At 34.0% G+C, this 18914-nt stretch overlaps 1 protein-coding gene across 4 annotated transcripts in view; it reads left to right on the forward strand.

Annotated features, from left to right (window-relative positions):
* Positions 1-18914, forward strand: part of NOL4 (nucleolar protein 4) — a 406663-nt gene that overhangs the window by 110946 nt on the left and 276803 nt on the right. For all 4 annotated transcript variants that reach the window (XM_088019707.1, XM_028098315.1, XM_028098316.1 and 1 more), the window contains 3 exons: positions 8315-8426; positions 9336-9448; positions 15754-15886. In XM_088019707.1, coding sequence (XP_087875833.1) covers positions 8315-8426; positions 9336-9448; positions 15754-15886 — 358 coding nt within the window. The remainder of the gene's footprint in view (positions 1-8314; positions 8427-9335; positions 9449-15753; positions 15887-18914) is intronic.

The following is an 18914-nucleotide window of genomic DNA, read 5'->3' on the forward strand; positions in this document are numbered from 1 at the left end:
TTCAGACCAGTGGGTTTTTTTGTATTATTTATCACAGCCCATTAGTGAGTTATCAAGTCAATTTAGTGGGTTGTGTACACTTTTAAAAAATGAAATAGAAGGAAATAGAAATGATTAGTTTTATTTTATAAGTGTGTATATGGGCTAGCTTATGATGGGAAATATATTTACACTTGTACTATTGGTCTAAAAAGCTGGAAAACACTGTTTTAAATGGGGACTGTGATTTCAAATTGCCTGCATACTTCCCAATGATCTCTTCCACCTGCCCTACCTCTCACTTCAGTTCTTGGTACATTCTTAGATTTTCCTGACAAGCAATTTGTTTCAAGTTTAAAATGATGGGGCCCCTGGGTGGCGCAACTGGTTAAGCATCCCACTCTTGGTTTTGGCTCAGGTCATGATCTTGGGTCTTGAGATCAAGCGTCGCATGTGGTCCTGCCTCAGGCTCCATGCTCAGTGGTGAGTCTGCTAAAGGTTCTCTCTCCTTCTCCTCCTCCCGCCCCCTGTCTCCTCTCTCTGTCTCTTTCTCTCTCATAAATAAATAAATCTTAAAAAAAATTATTTTCAGGCTCTAACTCATATTTTCATTCATCTAGATAAATGTATCCTGTGAAATTGCCAGATTTAATGAATAAGACACAGGATGCCCAGTTATATTTGAATTTCAGATAAACAATAATTTTTAATAGAAGTTTGTCCCAATGTTGCATGTTTATCTGGAATTCATATTTAATTGGCAAAGCTGTTTTATCTACTACCATTAATCCTATTTAAAAATCAGCCCTAGACCATAAGGGTAGAAAAAATTGTGGCGCCTCCCCTCATCTGTAATGCAAAATAAAAACTGTACTAAGTCCCAAATAAGCATAAGGATGATCTGAGCTGTGTTATACTCAGTTGCTTTTTAAAAAACCTAACAGTAGTTTGGGTTTTGAAGCAAAAACTGTTGAGGTCCAGAGTGAATGCAGACTCGATATAGGCAGGCCAAATATCTGGCTTTTTGTCTAATTGATTATTGCCATGCATGTACTTTTTACCTAAGGGTATTTATGTTGAGTCCTGATGAAAGCATTTTTCAGAATCACTTTGGAATTAATCAAACACTTACCAATAGGTGAGTCCAATAATTTGATGTATCCAGGCACATTAGTGGTGTAGAACCATATCTAGCTGTATGCAGGGATAATTATACTGTCTGTGCATTCAGTAGGTATTTGTTGAAGAAGTAAATGTTTAGGTGAAAAATATCTTCATCTTTGAAAGACAGTTTCCATATGCACCTCTGCAAATTAATAATTACCTCTGTAGAAGTACAACGATGCTTAGTGCTCATCTTTTCTCATGCATGAAATGGGTAATAGAGAACCAATATAAATATAAGGGCAAACCATTGGCTAGACATTTCAATTTCGTAATACACCTAGAAAAATATCCGAGCAAGTTGTTATAACATTTGCAAACTTTTTTTAATTGCCCAAATTCCCTCTTTTCAAATGTATTCAAAGATACACAATGCGTAAAGTAGATAAAGGCAGGGTAGCCCTTGTTGAATAAGAGATGTTACACTGTACCAAGAATTCCATTCCCCAGTAGAGGTTTCTCTGGATTTTGGTGTGCTATTTCTTTATGGATCAGGACATATGAGGTCTTTAATAGCATTTAGATTTATAGGCTTTATTCAATGATAGTTAAATTTTATTAGTTTTTTAGAAATATGTTTTCTATAGTTGTATTATCCAGTTATGTACATTGCAGGTGGTTTGTGATAGAATAGCACAATATTAAATATCACAGTACTAAATATAACAAGATAAATAAATTTCACTAAGAGATTATTTCTAATTTATTTTTTGTTCAGAATCTTAAAGAGTGTACATATGAGAAAATATCAAAAGTTTGGTCCCAAGCGCAAATTCTTCCATAAAGGTACTGCATGGTCAGCAACAAACATGTTTTTAATGTTATCATTCCAGTAAAATAAAAGTATTATAGCTATTCTCATTTTTATAAAATAAAGGCAACGATAATTTTAAAAATAGTGTGATTAGACCAGTTTTATTTGCTCTGAGGCTCAGTATCTGAAGTGGAGCATACTATACCAAGGCAGAAAGCTGAGGAGTAATGTAATTTAATGGAATGGAATGGAATTTATAATGAAATTCAGCAGAGCCTCCTAGTTTTCCAAATTACTGATACTTAGTAACATTAATTTTGTTTGTTTTTGTTTTGTTTTTGCTAAAACCTTAGTGAACTTAGCACAAAATGGTGTGATTTTGGTGGATAAATCTTTTGGCTTTAGCCATTTTGTTTTGCTTTAAAAAGTGGTTGCTAATGTACATGACCAGTGTCATGTAATATCTCTATTTCAGTTCACGGGTTAGTTTTGCATCTTAAGCCAAGCATGACTTCTCTATTGGTGAATTTTCTTCAATAATTAGAATTCTTATTCCTTTAAAAATAGGCTACTCATACTCCTTGTACTTTCTATTAAAAAGGAAGACCAATGCATTTAGTTCCTGGCTGTTAAATATTAGAACATTGTTGCAAAGCCCATTACTTTAACCATCAGTTCTGCAGAATAGCCTACAGGTGGCGCTCTCCATTGTTAGTGTGCAGTCTGATGTGTTTCTTGTGGAGCTTTGTAACCGAAGCCAAGCCACAGAGAGTTTGACTGCCCCTTGTGTTCAGAATGGTCCCCTCAAACCTGTTAGAGCATCTTAAACTTACAAAGAACTTCACACCGGGGAACATTATAAACATTTCAGGATATTAACCTAGGCTGTGAGGTTAATATTCCAACTCTTTATGGATGAGATAGTCTCTCTTCTCTCTCTTTTAATGCTGGTAAGCAGGAGAGGCTAGAAAATATAGTGATTAAGGGGATAGTCTCCGAAACCAGATTATCACCTGAGTCCTTTCTCTTTACTTGTTTGACAAGTTATACAACCTCTCTGAAGCTTAGTTTCCTCATCTTTTAAACAAAGATGACAATGGTGATGATAGTAATCTATTCTTGGGATTGTTGGGAGGATCAAAGGATAAAATCCTTGCTTAGTATAATCCAGTTATTAAGGGCTCAATTAATGGAAAACTTAAACACACATGTATTATTTAGGAAGCATTTCCTTTTTTTTGTAAAACAGCAACAGTGAATAATAGTTGTCATATATTGAATGAGAATCTTAATTTTGAGAACTGTCCATTCTCTACCATAACAGGAACCAGAGTATTGCAGGTATATGTGGCAGCTGAATACATTTAGAGCACCTTTCTTCTGAAAATGTTCAGAAATTAAACAGTTAAATATAGAGAAGCGGCTTGGGACTGAGGAAGAAAGACATATGACAAGTAGTCCTGTTTTAAAATTCTTCTCTGCTAGCAGTGTTGTTATCAGAATTTTATGGCTTGGGTTAATAAGATAAACTTGCATCATATAACTGTGAGACACATAGTCTGAGAAAATACAGCAAAGCAATGGTTTATTATTACATTGTTTTGATTAACTGACCAAGTTCGTCAACTTTTCTAACTTGATGTTACTTCATGTATTCACATCCAGGTAGGAAAGATTTACTTCTGAAGACAAAGCTCTGCTATTCAAAAGTAAATGTAAGAAAATTTTAAGAATTATATATTACTGAATTTACAAGATAAGATTTGCAAATCAATTTAACCACAGTTGCTGTTTTATTTCCATTCTTTTGGATCACTGACATTTTTACCCTAACTGAACTATGTTGAGAGGAAGCCAGAATTTGGCTTTATAGTTGTAAGATTTTGAAAAAAATATTTTCTTCTTTCTTCAGCGTGGCAGGGACTTTGACAAGGTAAAATGCCCATCCTCTTTTCAATCATAATATTTGAAAAGTGAACTTTTCAAAAATGTGCCAATAGTTTGTTGTTGTTTTAACCCACAAGTGGAAGATCAATAGCAGTGTCCCTTATGGGACTTGATCATTAGGCCTTCTTCAGGTGGATTTTTTTATCATTAGATTACTAATGTCATACTGTTTTTGCTATCGAGGCCAGTTTTATTGTTTACTCTATCAAAAGATGCTGCAATTCAGTTATTTTTATGTAGAAATATTACCATATTTTTTGATGGGAGAAGTCATTTCTACTTCTAATTTATGATAATAATTTGATTCATGATATTTGGCATTATTGATGAACTCTGGTTTTAATGGACCTAGGATGTAATATTTTCATTGCAAACAGTATTAATGATGTCCGAAACACAGAGGAATTAAGGTCTTTAGAAGTGGTAAGTAATGAAAAAATAAGTTGTGCCACAACATCTACACCCCTCTCAACCATAGCTAATTCAAAATTAAAAGCAACACCAACGGAATCTTCAGCCATAACTCAAGTTTAGTGAAGTTTCACAAGTGCTGACTTTGTCCTGTGAGGATACTTTGATACTTCAGGTGTTTTTGAAATATATAATTTTTAAAAATCTATTTTGACATTTCTGCTTTCCTTGGACCCTACACATTTTTCTACTGGATAAGGCCACCATGATCCATTCAATTTATAGAAATAGACAAGAATTTGGGAGATCCAGGCTTGAGTTCCAGCTCTTTGCTTTGTCCTCTGTTGTGTAACAATGGCAGTTCATTTCATCTCTTCATACCAATCAATCCACTTATCAGATCTGTTTAGCTACTGTTTAAAATAATGAATGCAAAAAGTCAATGAAAAATATAAAGCATTATATAAATCTAAGAAAACAAGTCTGGATTCATAGGAAAAAAAAGCATTTTTATGAAAGGGATGCCTCATAATTATTTACATGATAACTAGTGTTTGGTCATTAGTTTATAAATTTCAATATGGTTAGGTTCTCGTCCTTCCTTTGGATGTTAATTTCTATTAATAAGCAATATATGTGGCTTGTCATAAGGCAGTTGTCTTTTTAGTGTTTAGTTCAGAGAGAGCAAGACTAATATCCATTCGTGTTTTGTTTTGCTTCTTATTACAACAAGATGCAGTGTTTCTGCATGGACAAATTCTAAGTAAATACTCTCTATCCTTCCAAAATATAAACATATTTCTAAGAATATATTTTCAAGTGAAGTATTAATCTCTTCAGTGTTCTTGAAAATGTCCTCTATATTCAAAGCTCAGTTTCTCTCCCAGAAACAAGTAAGTGGATTAGATTTGAAGAGTGGGTCAAGGAAATAGACATTTATGCGTGATTAAAGCATTTTATGTAATTAATGATAGTATTGGTAGAATGGTATTTCAAGTATCCGAGTCAAAATATTTTTCAATTTTGGGTTCTTTACTTCCAGGTTTTATTTGCAACAGCTATTACATATTGCATAAAGGATGTTAGGACTTTGATGAATGGACAGCAGAAGAATATATCTCTGAGTTTTATCACCGTTTATGAATATCTATTTAAAGTTGACTTAGCATTTCAAATGTTCACTCCCAGCAAATGGAAACAGAGCCTTTCATTAGAGGAGGAACCATAAGGGCATTTAGCCCCTGCCTCAATTTCTAAAGAGGCTTCACGTGTGGGCTTTCAATGTCATCTCTAAATGGGGTTACTGGAGGATACCAAGAGGATCAAAAGACAGGGCTTTAATTATGAAATGTATTTATTCAAATGTACCATAATTTAAGAACTTTTTAAGGATATTTCTTCATTTTTAAAAATACTCTAAGAACTTCAGCAATGAAGGTTGCCTAGGATTCTTAAATTCAAAGAAGCCGGGGAGGAAAAATTCTAGATAAGGAAAAAGAAATTATTTTCCGTCTTCACCTGCATGGCCAGAGAAATATTATTTCAGAAATGAGTGTGCGATGTACAAAGTCTGTTCTGGGGGTCTTTTGTCCTTGTGCTTAAGAAGACTCCATGGTCTGCGGGCCCCAGTGAGCTTGAGGTGGGCAAGAAAGGATTCGAGGCGAGTGGGATGCCTTGGCAGGTCTCCCCATAAAATGGATTTTGAACACCAAGAAAAGTCGCCCCAAGTAAGTGCTTTTATCCACTTACATAACATGTAGTGACATGCCAAGTGCTGTGCCGGAATAACATCGCAGAGAATAGTGTGATAAAATACTTGCTGAATTTTTTTTCTAAGATACAAAGTGGGACTTTATATTTTTTCCATGTACACATGAACACAAACATATTTGTGACCATTACAGGTACTCTGTTTTTCAGAGTTGAACTATAAAAGAAATGTAATGTGATTAATAATAATTATTTTAAAAAATGGATTTGGAGTGACATAGTGCTGGGACAAGTAATACAGTTGAGTCAGGTCAGTGATGAATCTGTCTAGAAGGGATTCCTACACAGGTGCCTTCTTAGCATCAGGAAAAGGGCAGATTGTGGAGAGCATCAGGACCCTGGAAGCAAATTCAGGATGTCTTCAAGTCTACCATTTGCCCATCATTTTTTATAAATGGAAGGTTTCTCTTTTATATAAGTAGAGAAAGATGTAATAGAATTCCTCTATGAAAATCAATCGGACATTCTTCTCAAATCCTGTTTGTTGAATTTACTGGTCAGCCCCATAGTTCCAATGGACTATGACTCCATGTGAGTTACAATATCAGGACCAGGCATGTCTCATGGATTTTTTTTTAACTTCTGAATTGCTTTAATGTAGGTTTTCAGAGAGTCAGAAAAAAAGAAAAAAGATCTTTAAGTTAGATAAACAAATCAGGCAGAGGTGTGAGTTCCCTCAGTAAAACAGATGAATAGGAATCAAATGTGTGTGTGTGTGTGTGTGTGTGTGTGTGTGTGTGTGTGTGTGTGTGTAGTTAGGGGAAATAACATAAGAGAAAGTGAGAATTTAAATTGTGTATATATTTCCTTATTCAATGACTAATATAGAATGGTTTGATGAAATATTTTCAAATTGTTCTGTTTTTCTCTCACAATTCTTTGTACAGTATGAAGAAGTATGTTTTAAAACCACACAACAAATTTTAATTTACAAAGGATAGTTATATTAAAAACCCTAGTAGAGTTGAATTTTAATACCTGTGTATGGACAAGCCACAAGAGATTTTAATTGTGGACTTAAACCTTCTCTTTGGTATTCTTATGGCTTTTTTGCCCTGATCTAGGATAAGTGATGCAAACTGATTTTATTATTAAATTCAAGGCAAAGTATGCTTTACGATTTGGGATTTTAATATATGGGGTTTCTTCAATGGTGTGCTCTTTCTACAGCATGAACAAGTAAAAGTTGACCCCATCACTATTAATGGGATTGGTGTAGACTTGTACTTAATTATACACAAACTGCATATTTTCTTTCCTAGCTACAAACTTAAAATACAGTAGTGTTTATAACAGCTGTGCATGCACCTGAGAAATTGCCTGTAGCATTTATGTCTAATTCCCAACTCATTTCTTCTTCTTTATCTCGTATTTCATGTACCAGCATTAGTGTGATGGTGGAAGACTAATGCCCTGTATCACACTTCTTAGTACCACTGTCTGAGTCCATGTCTGCTTTTATTTAGAGAAATTTAACAATCTGTCAGCTTCCCTTCAGAAGTTATTTGCTTTGATAAGAGAAATATCTTGGTTTTTGAAAAGTTAATATTTTAAAAATTACTGACAGGAGTATTGATTTCTAATGTGATTCTAGATCATGGTTCTGAAAATAGAAACTCTGTATAGGGTATGAGGAAAGCTTGATCTGACACTCAGTGTGAGCTGTTGTGGACATAAATTATGAAAGACTGACATAAGATAACAAATGGAAGAAGTGGCCAAAATGCATTTCCAGGTGTGTCATTTTCTGTGGAAGGGATGATTCACTGCAGTAAATATGTATGAGTTCTCTTAGAATTATCTGTTATTTTCAATTAAAATGTTTTGGAAAAGCCATAATGAAGAAATGCTCATTAATTCAAAGTCCAAAGTTTCTTGTTTCTAGTTGGGGCTAAATTTTTTAAAATATATGTAAAATTGGATAAAACTATGGTGGTCCTAGCAGTAAGTTTAAAAACAACGTTGACAATTTTTAATAAGGAAAATTCACTAGACTATCTGCACACTGTGATTACTTTTCCTAAAAGAAATGCAGAAATATAAACAGATATCCATCCAGATGTGGTTGATTTTTTTTCTCCACATCACATTATTAGCTATTATTAAGACACATGCAATCAAGTTGGATAGATATTTCTTGAAATGATGCATGGTATGCAGTGCATGCTTTCATTGTGCTTCCTGCCATTATGGAATAATGCGTCTTATTTGGAAATACACTGATCATTTCTGTTGACTCAGGCTCAGTCAGCTTATATAATAACACCTCTATTTTGTGAATCATTTCAGATTTCAGAGAGCTATGCCTTCCTACCAAGAGAAGCGGTGACACGGTTTCTAATGAGCTGCTCAGAGTGCCAGAAAAGAATGCATTTAAACGCAGATGGAACAGATCACAAAGGTAGCCACAGTGTCAAATAGCAAGACTTAAAGTAATTCTATTCATAGTGGCAATTTATACCCCACATTTTTATAAAAATGTGTCAGACTGAAACAGTTCAACAAGTCAGATCATCTCATTTATTGGAGTAGGAGGCAGTAAATTTTGAATATCCACTTCCAGAATAATTCTGTGCCCATTCTCAGAAGAAAGGCAGTTTTGGCTGTGGCAAATAATTTTTTTCCTATAATAATATTTTAGCTTTCACATCTTGTGTGTATTTCATGGTATTTTAAATATATTTAGCAAGGAAATTGATGTTCCATCAGTGTCCTTTTAAACCTACCAATTCCTTATTTGTGAAAGTGATGAGTAGTACGGAGCTCCCTAACTGAAAATTTTTATATGCAAGTTATAATTTGTCTTTAGCTCTCATTAAAAATTATTTAGATGATTTTCCTAATCTATCAATTTCTCTCAGAGTTTAAATTAATCTCAAAGATACATTTAGGCTAGCCCACTCCCATATGTTGGGGGATGAATAGACAAAAAAGAAAAAGATATAAGAAAAAAAACTGCACGAATTTCCTTTTTCACTCAAGTAGCCCATAGAGAAAGTAGTTATGCAGCAAAGGAGAAAAATACAAAAATACAGGTAATCGTGTTTAATCACTATATTGGCTTCACCCACTGTTACTGGGGTATCAAAAAGCTCCCCTAGAGTTAGAGATAACTAATTATCTGTAGTGTTAATTTGGCCCATACACCTTTTTATGGTTATTTTTTTCCTACAACCCATCCATAATGCTACCAATCTCCTAAAGACTTGGTATCTAGAATCCTATTTCAATTTGAACAAATTGAATCATTCTGAAATTACAGGTAGAATGTGGTATCACTTTCATACCCATTAAAAATGTTTCATTACAGATAATGGAAAACCTCCCACTTTGGTGACCAGCATGATTGACTACAACATGCCCATTACCATGGCCTATATGAAGCATATGAAATTGCAGCTGCTAAACTCACAGCAAGATGAGGTAAAGCGGAAATATCTACTTCCAAGTCAGAATGAAGTTTGATAACCATGACTATCGTATTAAGCATGACGGCATTGTGAAGACGGTAATTTATTTTTTAATGAAAAGAATGTCACTGGGATTGCACAGATGGAGAAACGGGCAGAAACTTCTAGTCCTTGATAGAGAGTCCCTGTCTCAACGCAGCTACCTTAGTGCTCTGTGGGAATGTGTTCGTTCCCAAGAAAGATTCATTTTCCTTAATTAACTGCCATCAAGCCGGCCTTGGTAAAGGGCTAGAAAGTTCAGGGGAAAGCATCCCGAATGAGAGTATCCAAGGAAAGTATCCAGGCCTTTAGTACGAAGGCTATTTTGCCTGGAAGTAAAAAAAAGTCATTTTAATAGGTATTTCAAGTATAATAATTTTTCCACCATCTAAATCTTTCATACGTTTTAATGCTTTTTTTCCTTTCATTATTCTATCTATTAGTTTGTCTACTTCTTCGCATTTTCTAGAGATAAGTTCGGTGATTCTTCCTAATTAGAGGTATTTCAATGTTTCAAGTTATTCTGTTTAATTTGTATGGTAAGAATCTAGAAATATGCTTGCTGGCAGGTATTAGACACAAATGCACATTTGTTGAATATTCTCTAGGATACTAATTAACTATTCAGTTTGGTGGAAGTATCTCAAAGACAGGGACCAAGTTATATATATTCCCCCCAAAACCTGTAGCAATAGGGACTTGGGAAATCCTTGTAAACTAGTTTAGTAGCCATTAATTAATAGGCACATTCAGATTATCAATATTAGGAATAGTTTCTCAGGCTAATACATATACTCCTTCTTGAAATTTCTCAAGAACAGGAAATGTGGTTAAATATTTTTCAAATACACCATTATTTGGTGAAATATTATAAAATTCTTTGTTGAGCTTACTTTATTAAAACTCGTTTTTTTTGTTTTGTTTTGTTTTCCTCTGTATTTGAACAGGTTTAATCTCAAAACTATATTTATAAATTTGTTTTATCTCAAAAAACTAGTAAGGGTACACTATGAGATGATCTGCATTTGTACAACGGCAGTTTGGATTTCATATTACCGGATGGCTACATATAAATGATTAAATAAATAGTAATAAAATCATTGGGTTAAAGACATGAGAGATAACTAAAAAAACATTAATGTCTATCCATCCCAGAGAATGGAAAAATTATTCCCATCATTTATTATATAATTGGAAAAAAATTTAAAACTTCATAAACTAGTTAGAGCTGTCAAATTATTTGTAGGAAGCTCATTCAGATGTTGGTACATTTATTTCTAGGCTAAAAAGTAAGAAGATCAACTTTGTGCCAACAGTACAGCCCACGTATGCTAAATCCTTCTGTCTTCTAAAAAATCATAAGTATTTCACACAAAGGAAGTAGATCCTTTTAATTTATAACTGGATTAGGAAAATAACTCTCATTCTTACGTTTTGAAGATACCAACTGGATGTACACTGCCTTAAAAATATTCAGATAAGTGACTGCATTATTTGCAAAATTTTAGAAGTTATGATTATTGAAAGATAGGAAGGTCATTAACTAAATCACATTAAAAAGGAATTCAAGTGATATATTTCTTTGTGCTCAGTTACATTTAAATTTTAATGTGTTAATTTAATTAGTTCAACAAATATTTATTGAGTACCTTCTATGTAACTGGCCCTCTTGTAGATAATGGAGGTAAACAGTGAGTGAATTGACAAAAATCTTACCTTTATTAAACTTAACTTCTAGTGAGGGAGAGAAAATAAAGGAAGTAAGTAAGGAAAGTATGTTTGTAAGAAGATGAGAAATGCTATTAAGAGAAATACAGGAATGGAAATCCCTTTAAGATTACAAAATACTTTATCCAACTTAAGATCAGTTGACTTTCTTATAAATTGATGATGGAGTTTAAACCAGGATTAACTTACAGGGAGGAAGTTTGGCAGTAATTATTAAAAACTTTTAAAAGTTACTCATGCTTTTTTTCTTTAAATTTTTTATTGTTATGTTAATCACCATACATTACATCATTAGTTTGTGATGTAGTGTTCCATGATTCACCGTTTGTGCATAACACCCAGTGCTCCACGTAGTACGTGCCCTCTTTAATACCCATCACCAGGCTAACACATCCCCCCACCCCCTTCCTTCTAGAACCCTCAGTTTGTTTTTCAGAGTCCATCGTCTCTCATGGTTCGTCTCCCCCTCCGATTTCCCCCCCTTTACTCTTCCCCTCCTGCTATCTTCTTCTTTTTTTTCTTAACATATATTGCATTATTGGTTTCAGAGGTACAGATCTGTGATTCAACAGTCTCGCACAATTCACAGCACTCACCATAGCACATACCCTCCCCAAGTTACTCATATGCTTTGTCTAGAAATTTGTACTAAGGGATGTGATGAATGAAACAATTTATATATTAGGATGTTTGTTGCATTGCTAATCATGAATAATTGGAAATATTTTCAAGATCCAACAATGAGGAATTGTCAGATCTTCACTGACCCAATATGATAGCCACCAGCCATATGTGGACATTTAAATTTAATTGAAAATTAATGAAAATTAATGAAAATTAAATTTTCAGTTCTTCAGTTGCACTAACCATGTTTCAAGTGCTCAATAGCCAAGTATGGCTGGTAGTCACCTGACTGAATAGGGAATACTATAGAGCCATTCCATCAGCACAGAATATTTTTCTGAACATTACTGGCTAAATAACCAGCATCGGGGGCACCCCTGTAGCTTAGTTAGCTGCATGTTGCAGGACCCCCCCCACCCCAAGATTCTGATTCTAGACCTAGCGTGTGACACCTGGTGATCTGAATTTTTAACAGTATCTACCCTCAGGCACACTAAGGTCTGAGGTGGTACATTTCATGGGAAGGCTAATAACATAGGCTTTAAGTTGATTTGAGCATAAGGTAAGTGAAAAACAGAACAAAGAGATTGGTGAGAGCAGTTTTCAAGCAGTCTTATGGAAACCCCTTAATGTTTGATAGAGCAGTTTATACATTACTTGGTAGATTTGGATTGACTTGAATATAGCTGCAGATTTATGAACAGAGAAGAGGCACTCTCTGAAGTGGAAAGATTAATTTAACAGTAGTCGATGAACAGGACTGGTGGGGAAGAACCTGGAGGTGGGTAGATGACTAGGAGACTATTATTCATCATTCAGGAAATGGGAACATGAGATCAGGACAATACCAATGGAAATTGAGAGTTACATGTACAGACTCTTTAGAGGTAAAATCTGGAACTTGAAAACTAAAATAAGATATGGAACAGATCAGGGATCTGAATTTCAAGCAACTGTCTTAAAAGGAAAAAGACAGGATAAAATTATTATAGTAAAATATTTATTCTAATTTTTAAAAATTAAGTTTTAGGGAAGCAAATGCTATGATAACTGGTCATAGCTTTCATTATGATAAGATTTTAGTAACATAAGGAATAAGGTCACACTGTAGGATGTGAAGACTCTTTTTCTGGTTATCATTCAGAATAAAATACTCACAGAGGGAAGAATTTAGATGAATGGCTTACAGATGATCATGAATAAAATAAAATACTTAAAATCATATCAGTCAAGTTTTCTGATTCTTCACTCTTAGAAATCTTCAGTAATTTCTTTCCAGAGTGATTAGCATTGCCTCTATGTTGATAATAAAAAACCCACAGTACTATATTTTATATACTTTTGCCACCTCTTAAAAAACAAACAAAAGATAGTAATTTAATTATTTAATAATTGGAATAGAACTTACAGAATGAATGCACTTAGTTTCATTAAAGGTCTTAAATCTAAGCAATTGGATAATTTATATTCTAATGAGTAGAATTGGGAACAGTGAATTATATTTCATGGGAAATCATGGAGGAAAATATTTAAGATAGTCACAATCATTAAGCCACTTAAGATAAATAGAATGGTGATTTAAAAAAAATAAAATAACGAGTACATTTGGTTATATAACCATTTAATTTATTGTCCACATTTCTTAAAAAGCATGCTGATATGAGTGTTATTTATTGCTGATAAAATGTTGATTATTCATAATGCGTTATAGCAGTTTATATAATCATTCTGTGGATCAGAGATTGTGATCTCTTTGTGTCTAGCTTTTCTTTAAACACACATACAGTCTCACAGACACATACGTTTTACACACACACATACATACACATGCACACATAATATATATCAGATGGTATATATTGGAAATTAGCTATTTGTAATATATATAATAAATGTTGATTCTAAAGACTATGTTTATGTAGAATACACAGCTATTTTATAAATACATGTTAGTCATCTTTACTATTAAGTTTATTTTTTGTATGTGTTCATAAAATATAATCAATATGAATCCTATTATATGCTGTAGAATTTCCTATATAGTCTACATAAAAATATTAAACAGTTTTATACTTATTATATATCTGACATTGTTCTCACTACTTTAAATATTATTATATTTCCTTAATTTTTATATAGCCCTATGAGATTGATGCTATTATTCCCATTTTATAGATGAAGAAATTGAGGCACAGAAAGGTTAGGTAACTTGCTTAAGGTAACATATCTAAGCAGCAGAGCATGGATCTAAATCAGTTCAGTCTGGCTCTAGAGAATGTGCTCTAAATTACTATCATGCCATAGACACTATATGTAGTGTATATAATGACTATCTGTCGCTTATGTGTGCATATATGTATATGTATATGGTACACACTGATAACATTGATGTGCACATTGAATCCTGTTATTTTTTCTCTTTTTAACATATATATTTATTTCAGATGCTTTGGATTTTCTTAGAATTTAGAATTGGAGAAAACATAATGTACCGAGAGAGAGGGCATGCCGCCGGGAGAAGTCTATGTGGCTGATTGCCCAGAGGCCTCGCAGGGTGGCATTTCCTTGCTGAATTAATGAAGAGCTAGTGCTACTCAGTAGACCCAGACATGATCAGACCTTTCGTAAAGGAAGGACACCAAAATCACCTTGACCTGACCTATGGATCAGAATGCCAATTTGTTAGTCTACTAGAACGTTCCTGTCCCCTAACCATAGCAACTTCTTTGCTGATACCAAGATGTCATATATGAAGCCAAGGTAACTCTTCCTATTCAAAGAAGCTATTTTCTCAAGCCTGAGTGACTTCATATAAATCCCAGTTCTGGTATATAATAGTGGGACACATTCTTTAACTGCTCTGTGCCTCAATTTCTCAATCTGTAAAATGGGATGAGTCCCAGGATTCATCTGACTCACAGATGGTGATAAAGCTGGTGAGTGGACAAATATAAAGAAACAGTTAATCTGTAACATTAATAGCACTACAACTACAGCTGCTGCTAATTATTATATTAATGCTAAACTTTCAGATCAGACATTCACAAATTAAAGTCAAACCTGGTGATTTTGATTCAATACTTACAGTATGTCACAGGAGATTCCTCAGGCCCCTCTTCCCACATAAGCCTACCATTGGCCAAAAATCAACTCTCCAACAGGAGTTCGCTTCAGTGAAATGGCTATAGCAAAATATCTTAGATTTGATTTAAGTTCATTTTTGTCAGGTTTTGATGAATTGGGTGTTTGGAAAACTGGCCTTTTTGGTAATTTCTCCACTTGGTGAACTGGCTTTTGGGAAATGGATCTTGCACACTTCTACCCAGAACTTCTTTTTGGGGTTACAGTAGAGTGTATATTCACTTATAATGAAAGAAGGGATGTGCTAAAATCTTGCTGTCAGTAAATGTGGATTTTCAACCTAGCCATGTAAGTTTGTCAATTATTAGAATCCATCCTGTTTGCCAATGACAGTTTTTTGGTTAAGGTCTTCTTACTGCGTCCTAAGATTTTTGCTTATAATATTTTATTAAGTAATTTATTTTTAGACTCAAAACATATACTTCTCTATATTTTGTATTTTGTGATTTGACTCTTCTAGGAAGTTTTTACTAATTAAAAAATCCATTTTTCATTATTTAGGATAATTCACCAACTACATCCTTCCTAAACATATTATTTTAACCTTTTAAATATGTCTGTGCATAGATACATTGTTCGATTTTTCACAAATCTTGAAATTCCTTAAAGGGAGAAATTATTACATTATTTGTTATTTCAGGTATCTATTAATATGTAACATGTTTTGCTGAGTTCTGTAAAAGCTTACTTGCTGGCTAAACTCTAATTGACCCTGTAGATAAAATGGTCACTATTTGAATGTGTTATATTTTATGATGCTTGATGATATTTTAAAACCATTTTCAGGATGAAAGTTCAATAGAGAGTGATGAATTTGATATGAGTGATTCAACACGGATGTCAGCTGTGAACTCTGATCTTAGCTCCAATCTTGAGGAAAGAATGCAAAGTCCTCAGGCTCTTCATGGCCAGCAAGATGGTAAGCCTTTCAAACTGAATAAATACAACAACAGAAATCTGAGTCAGAATGTATGAAAACATCTCATTCTCTTGTGCCAATTTTTTATCTGTTACTCTAGGGACTTTGTACACTCAGGTTCCATTATCCACTTTCACTATTTTTGGATTCAAGTATTTTGTTTAAAACTAGTGTGATAGACTGATTTATAAACAGATGTTAGTTATAAAAATCCAAGCTTGCCCACGTTTTGCTCTCTGAACATAAAATGTGTCATATCAGTGTGGTTTTGGTTTCTGCGATGTTTCCTAGCTTTGGTTTCTTGAGCCATAATAATTAAGAGTTTAAAAATGATCAGAAGAGTAATTTGGATGTTTTAATTTTCCTAAAAGACAAAATTGTAAATAAAAAACAACTTACATAAAAGGACAGTTTTACCAAAGTGATTTTGCTGGGTAAGGAGATTTTTGCTGGGATTTTGACCTACTTTATTCAGCAGTAAAGGGAAAAAAAGATCATCCTCTCTTATTCCTGGGTCCATTGACAATCCCTGAATCATCCAATTGTTCTTGATAGGAAGAAAACTGGATATGTAGAGAAAGTACACTAGGCAGTTAATGTTTTAAGTCTCCTATTTGCAGAGATCTTTTAAAAATTATCTTTGTAGATTTCTATCTTTGTAAGTATAGAATAATGTGTGAAAATAAATGTACCTGACTAGGGTCATTGTGAATGAAAATGAAGGGTTATAAATAAAAGGCAAATGGCCAATTTTATTCAACATTAGTTTATTATTCCTCTAATTAACAAGTTTACATGAACTTTTTTGACTGTATAATTTTGTGCCTACATCTGTAGATAGGGAAATGAAACATTTTTCTTGCTTTCTCTGATACTTGCTATTAAAAACCTGTTGTAAAAGATTGCTGCATTTCTAGAGGCTATTAGTGATCTGCTTTTGCTGTCAAGGTTTAAGAAATCCCTAGTTTTAGGTATACCAAAAGTTCAAAAAAAAAAAAGTGGCAAGGGTGTTTCTTTTTCACAGTTCAGATGAGTCTAAAAGATGTTGGTGTCCTTGGCTCGAATTACAAGGAAGGAGGAGCACATTGATCAGTGGCTTTAAAATCATATCTTACCCACTACAGAGTAGCATAGCTATTGGGTAGAAAGGACATTTGCTTGAGAAATTTCTAAGAATGAAGTTTTTCTGGTTTGGATATAAATTATCTTTTTTTAAAATTATTTATTTATGTATTTGAGAGAGAGAGAGGGAGAGCACAGAGGCAGACTGAGGGAGAAGCAGACTCCCCACTGAGGAGGGAGCCCGACACAGGACTCGCTCCCTGGACCCTGAGGTCATGACCTGAGCTAAAGGCAGACGCTTAACTGACTGAGCCACCCAGGCACCCCCATCTTTTTTCTTTTAAAATATGAGTAGACGTCTTCAGATTTTGATTTTTTATTGGAAATTGTCTAGCACTGGGATCATAGCATAACGGAAATATATATCAGTGATATATCACTCTACTAATATTTGTTCATGTGTTTTGCCTGTTTATACCATCATCTTTTTTAGTCTATAATTCTAGAGAATGTAAATAACAAGAGGATGTGTCCCATGATGCAAATTCATGGTTTTCTCGTTTGAAGTTGTCAGTTGTAGATCTTTGGCTAGGGAATAGCTGATGTGATATAAATCTGTATTGATTTTAATAAAATCCAGTGGAATAATTTCAAATATTATTTACTCTGAGGGGAAAGTACTTTCTCATCATATATCAATGTATGCCTCAAGAATAAGGACATATCTAGTCATTCCTTCTCCAGCCTAAGCCTAACCCTTCCCGCCTTTTCCTCACACTTCTCACTGAGTTTTCTCTTGCAGGTACTTCCATTCTTTTCCTACATACAAGCCTGGTGTGATAAATGTCCTTTTTAGAAAGCCTCCTCTGATCCCATTGTTACCTTCCATTCTGTGCCCCATTCATCTGCACCATTCCCACAACACACTTTCCAGCAAAACTCATTTAAGGACTTGTCTCATCATCTCCACTTTCTCCCTTCTGCTCCTTCTGCTCATCTCGGGTAAGCTTTCATCCTTGCCACTCCACACTGGAGAGCCCTAGGGTGCAACCCTTAACTCTCTCTTCCCCTCTGTTCCCTCTCTAGATGATCACATTGAATCATGTAGCTTTTAATACCATCTGTACCCTGATAATCCCAAATTTACTTCTCCAAGCCCTGATATCTTTCCTGAGCTCAGGATTATCTCTCCCGGACACCTACATTTTAATATTCTTCAGAAGACTTACCATTGTATGAAATGATATTATTTTTCTTATTTATTAGCCGTTTCTCTTCTAAAATACAACTGCCATATTAATGAATAGATCTTATGTTTTTGATTTTCCTTTCAGTTGTTCCATTTGAGGTAGTTCTTGAATGCCTCATTATTAAAAAAATGAAAATATAACTTTTTACCATTATCATGATTTGCCACATAAGTTTTACATGTTTTTTTCACTTTTTTTATTTTCTCCTTTCCCCTGACAGTAGCACTCTTCTAGGGAATCTGCATTGACCAACTACTGTATCATTCCATTTCCTCTGTACTTATACACACATACACACACATGAACACACCCAGACACACACACACACACACACAAACATATGTACATACTCAGAAGATTTTCTCACCGTTCTTTTATAAAAGTAAGTTCATATCATTTACACTATTCTGTATCTTGTTTTTCCATCCAATGTTACCTTTCTTTTAGAGCTTCCTATAGATGAATACATATATTAATAAATGCATATATATAATGGTGAGCAAAGACATGGTCCCTACCTTCATGTAACACACAATCTAAAGGAATAAAAGTGTACATGACATCACTCATGTTTGATTACTGTTCATCTACCCAATGTGGGGAAATTCTAGCCTCTTTAAAAATAAGAATTCATGGTAGTAGAATTTGTAGTTTATGTCTATTTTAAGTTAGTGGGGACTCTGAGTGCTAGACATACTTTGGATCTAGGGTGGATT

Source organism: Eumetopias jubatus, unplaced genomic scaffold (assembly GCF_037043125.1).
Source record: "Eumetopias jubatus isolate StellerSeaLion01/CBP00866 unplaced genomic scaffold, mEumJub1_p1.0 scaffold_16, whole genome shotgun sequence".
Taxonomy (NCBI): Eukaryota; Metazoa; Chordata; class Mammalia; order Carnivora; family Otariidae; genus Eumetopias; species Eumetopias jubatus.